Source organism: Jaculus jaculus, chromosome 9, assembly GCF_020740685.1.
Source record: "Jaculus jaculus isolate mJacJac1 chromosome 9, mJacJac1.mat.Y.cur, whole genome shotgun sequence".
In the NCBI taxonomy this organism is placed as follows: domain Eukaryota; kingdom Metazoa; phylum Chordata; class Mammalia; order Rodentia; family Dipodidae; genus Jaculus; species Jaculus jaculus.
The window spans coordinates 112793791-112798743 of NC_059110.1; the positions used below are offsets into that span (position 1 = coordinate 112793791).

Below are 4953 nucleotides of genomic sequence, written 5' to 3' on the forward strand. Positions count from 1 at the left end.
AGAAGTAATATATTTGAGGTAGAATAGGAACCGGTAGAGCTGAAAGGTAACTAAAAATGTGTAATTTCCTTTTCATTTTGGGATCTTAGGAGATTATTTCAAAATTTCCATGACCCAAATCACTTAAAACCAGAGAGCTTGGAAATTTCGCACATATTGTTCAAGAAAGTAAGAATGGAGATTCATGGATTTCTTTTTTTCACTCAGAAATTACATTGGTCTGAACAAAATCACATGATTAAATAATAATTCTGACAAATTTATATAGTTTGCATCAGTGAGAAAGTTTATTGAAACTCATTAGTAAATAGGAACAGAAAGTTTTTCTTTTTTTTTTTTTTTCTCCATGAAAGAACACTTTCTGGTTAAGTGAAAAGAAGAAACACAGAAACCACAAAACACCTTTTTAGACACCTTATTTTCAAGGAGTGAACCTATGTCCACAGGCCATCAAGACCGAAGCGCTTGTTTTAGCCCCCGCATCTGATAAAATGGCCTGGGTGAAGAGACACCTCTCCATTCGGCTTAGTAGTAGTGTTTCTTGGTTTCTGATTCCACCATGGATGAAAGGACTCTACCATCGGGTGTCAGCTCCTCCACAATCGTCTTGATCACTCTGACCTTGTTAGTATCTGTGTGGATAATGGGAGAGCGCAGACATTTAGCTGCCTATGCTATTTTTGGGGGGGAGGGAAGAGTAGGATTTGTTTAAAAATTCAAATGAAAACCCCTCTCTTAAGATTTTCATTTTTTTTAAACAGCTCTAGAGTTTAAAGAGCTAAAAAAAAATAAAAAAAAGAAAAAGGGGGGAAATCACTGCAGAAAGTTAAAACTGGTTCTGATTACCCCAGCTAGTTTCTGCTGACCTGGGTCCCTTGGACGACTGCTCGCCAGTGGAGCCCGAGGAGGACTTGAAGCCGCCACTTCCGCCCTGGCCGCCGCCGGAGCTTCCGCCGCCGTAGCTTCCGCCGCCGCCGCCGGAACTTCCGCCGCCGTAGCTTCCGCCGCCGCCGCTGGAACTTCCGCCGCCGTAGCCGCCGCCGTGGCCGCCGCCGGAACTTCCGCCGCCGTAGCTGCCGCCGTGGCCGCCGCCGGAACTTCCGCCGCCGTAGCTGCCGCCGTGGCCGCCGCCGCCGCCGCCGCGACCGCCGGAGCTGAAATCGGGTTTAGTTGAGGGTCAGGTTGGGTTAGTTTCCAGCGCTGCAAAACGGCGGCCTGCCGTTCAGATTTCATTTTATTTTAAATAAAAGGTTTGCAGTTTAAGATTTTTAAAAAGTTATTTTGAGGGCACTAACTCAGGAAAGTAGGTGCATTCAGACGCCCCGTTTAAAAAAAAAAAATCGAAATGTTAGGGCTGGAGAGATGGCTTAGCGGTTAAGCGCTTGCCTGTGAAGCGTAAGGACCCCGGTTCGAGGCTCGACTCCCCAGGTCCCACGTTAGCCAGATGCCCAAGGGGGCGCACGTGTCTGGAGTTCTCTCTCTGTCGCTCTTAAATAAATAATTAACTTTTTAAAAAAAATCAGCATGTTTATACACACACCCCTAGGGCTCATTCTGAGGAAGCAAGATCTGCTTTCCTTCCCCCTTCTTTGCCTGGGGTCGAGGTCGGGGTCAGCTCTGGGAACCGATGAATCTAAGCAGTGGAGAGAGCTGCTGGGTTTTCCGAGTTACCTTCCCTCCCCTTCCAGCAGGCTGCGGTAGGTCTGAATCTCATTCTCCAGCCGGATCTTGATGTCTAGGAGCATCTGGTACTCTGAATTCTGGCACTCGGTCTCAGCGCGGATCTGCTGCAGCTGCTCCTCCAGGGCGGAGATCTGGGCCTGGATCTGGGAGAGCTGCATGCAGTAGCGGCCTTCGGTTTCTGCCAACGAGGACTCCAGCGATTGTTTCTGAAAATAGGATTTCGTTGTTGCTTAGTGACCTTGTTCCAATTAAGTGTGGGTGAAGCCGAGTTAATAAGTATCCACATAGAAGAGACATTACAGAATAAAGTGGAAATAAGGGCACAAGATTTAGCATACCAGGGCCAGTTGGGACTGCAGTTCGATCTCCAGACCCTGGACAGTGCGCCTCAATTCAGTAATTTCAGTTTTGTGGCTGGACATTTGTTCGATGTTGCTGTCAATTTCTGTGGTCAGTTCCTTGCTCTAGAGTATTAGAATTGGGAAAAGTTGAGAAAACGTGGGCACGATGACAAAAATCTCCCTAACCCTCACTAAAAATAGGGAAATTAGCCTACCTTTTCATTGAACCAGGCTTCTACGTCCTTGCGGTTTTGTTCAGCGAGCTGTTCATATTGGCTTCTCATGTTATTCAGCAGTTGAGTCAGGTCAACACCTGGAGCAGCGTTCATTTCTACATTCACGTCACCAGTGGACACATTTTGGAGGTCTCTCATTTCCTAGTGGAGGAACAAATACAGTCAATGGCTGAAACATGACTAAAATGAACCTTTTTTTTTTTTTTATTCTTTGCAAGGAGGGCAGGGTGCAATTCTGTGTCACCTCTTCATGGTTCTTCTTCATGTAGGCCAGCTCTTCAGTCATGCTTTCAATCTGCATCTCTAGGTCAGCCTTGGTGAGGGTCAGCTCGTCCAGCACCCTGCGCAGACCATTGATGTCTGCTTCCACGCTCTGGCGAAGGGCAACCTCATTCTCATACCTGAAACACGCATGATACAAATACTGGATATAACTCTTGCAAGGAAGATGAACTGGGCCGGCAATCTCTCAAAATACAGATGCAGATTTGATTTCATATCATGGCAACATTTGTAATGCACTAATTCACATAAGAATATTATAGCTTTAATGCCAGGAAAGCTGTTATTTTAAAACATAGTTTCCTCCTAAAGATTGTCCAGAACATATAATTGAAAATTCCTTAGACAATTCAATGTTTCACTTTGTTTGAGTTCAGGAAAATATGAATGTGTTTGTGGGCACCCAGAGCCATTATTCAGACAACTGCTGGATGTGTTATGATAATTTAATATACCACAATGACGTAGCTTACTTCATCCTGAAGTCGTCAGCTGCCAGCCTGGCATTGTCAATCTGAAGCAGGACATTGGCATTGTCAGTTGTCAGGCTGAGAATCTAGAGGGAAAGGCACAAGTTACTAAAAAGGTCATGGCTATATATGGCTTTTATAGTAGCATAGATATACTGTATTTCTATGTTGCTCTCTTTCAGACTGTTTATATTTAGTATGTTAAGCAAAATAGTATATGATTACCTGCATACTTAAATTTGATCCATTTTTTCCACTGGAAGTTTCTATACTTTTTATTTCTGTGTCATCCCTTTCTGAAAACTGACTAGAATTGTGTAGGTATATCCCTGAAAATGTGTACTCCTTGTTTACATTTTGTAATTTTGATGTATTTTAGATAACTTCTGAGTGACTCACACCTGTATGTGTTTAATTTGTTATAAATACCTCTAAGTAAGTATTATATGAATTTGTAGATACAATGAACATATTCCTTAGAAGCAAGCAATAGCTGATTTTCATATTGGAGAACTGATGTTTCTTCCTATATTGGTGCTGAATGTGGATGGCTTTACTTGATACACAACATCCTCAATTTTGTTCCTATTCATTAAAAACTCCTTTTGCTCTTACATTTGCACGTGATCTCTTATATCTTAACTATGCAGTCATTATATCCTTGTTAAAACCCAAAAACTTTTCAGTAGTCTGCCATCCTATACGACAGACAGCGCCCATGCTGGATGAAGACTTGACATGACAGTCTTGTGTCTTCACAAGTCTTTATCTCTGATGAGATGAGGTTATATTTAAAAGCAGGAAAGTAACAGTTGTAAACCCAGTGATCAGCTATACGATGCCTGATTTAGACTCATCTGTCCACATTACATGAATAATAGACTTAGGCTAAAGGTTTAACATACCCCCTTACCTGATTTTTAAGGTCATCGATGGTTTGGTAGTATTTGCTGTAGTCGCGGGGCTCTCGCTGGCTCGAGTTGCCATGCTTTTCATACCATTCTTTAATTTTACCTTCTAGCTCATAGTTTGATTCTTCCAGAGCCCTGACTTTGTCCAGGTAGGAAGCCAGGCGGTCATTCAGATTCTGCATGGTCACTTTTTCATTTCCGGAGAGAAGGCCACCGTCTCCTCCTCCATAGCCACCACCGCCATAGCCGCCTCCATAGCCACCACCGCCATAGCCGCCTCCACCAAAGCTGCCTCCTCCAAAGCCCCCGCCAAAGCTGCTGCCCCCTCCATAGCCTCCTCCAAAGCTTCCTCCAAAGCTGCTTCCACCAAAACCACCTCCTAGGCCTCCTCCGTAGCCACCACCAGATGAGCCTCCAAAGCAGCCCCCGCTAGAGCTCCCCCGGCTAAAAGAGCCGCCACTGAAGCCCCCTGAGCTATACCCTCCACCATGGGAGCTTTTGGTGCTCGAGATTCTGAGGGATGACCCTCCTCCTCCTCCACCTCCACTGCGGGAGGATGAGTACTTGCTGGAGGCATATCGAACAGACATGGTGAAAGTGCAGCCCAGGGAGTGCCTGCTTGCCACCAAGGACAGGGATGAGCCTTTATATACTGAGAGGGCGTGTCTCACCTGTGGTAGGGTTTGCTTACTTGCGTGGTTTTCTTTTTTGCCAGCCCAGCATCTTTGGCTTAAGATTGCATAAATTATCTTCAGTAATAACCAATACCAATATGTATGTATGCTTTTGAATTTGCCCTGAGACAGAGATTTGCTGTGTTGAAACTGAAAACGGGTGGAGTTGAGAGGAGATGTGCTTCATTATGTTTTCCATCTTTTGAAGAACATTGAGCAACTATTAAAATCTTTTTCTTTCTCCTCAGCACTAAGTTAGATTGTAGTAAATGTGTGCAAAGTTTGAAAACTAAAAGAACGGTGGCCACAAAATTATGGTTGAAACAAGATTTTTCAAATTCTTGTTTTTTTTAAGT

General features: G+C 44.2%; 1 protein-coding gene across 1 annotated transcript; it reads right to left on the minus strand.

Moving 5' to 3' along the window:
- Positions 1-265: 265 nt before the first annotated feature.
- Krt10 (keratin 10) lies at positions 266-4513 on the minus strand. Its single transcript, XM_045158666.1, has 8 exons — positions 3926-4513; positions 3016-3098; positions 2505-2661; positions 2240-2401; positions 2022-2147; positions 1672-1889; positions 847-1154; positions 266-632 (listed from the first exon to the last, which is right to left on the minus strand). Exons 1-8 carry the CDS (start codon positions 4511-4513, stop codon positions 526-528), a joined length of 1749 nt encoding a protein of 582 aa, XP_045014601.1. The 3' UTR covers positions 266-525.
- Between the last annotated feature and the right edge of the window lie 440 nt (positions 4514-4953).

Bases quoted from the DNA above. Each gene is read 5' to 3' on its own strand.
- Krt10 (XM_045158666.1), bottom strand. From the start codon at position 4,513: ATGTCTGTTCGATATGCCTCCAGCAAGTACTCATCCTCCCGCAGTGGA. The intron at 2,148-2,239 runs GTAGGCTAATTT...CTAATACTCTAG, and splicing joins AAGCCTGGTTCAATGAAAAG to AGCAAGGAACTGACCACAGA. The intron at 1,890-2,021 runs GTATGCTAAATC...TCCTATTTTCAG, and splicing joins TGCAGTCCCAACTGGCCCTG to AAACAATCGCTGGAGTCCTC.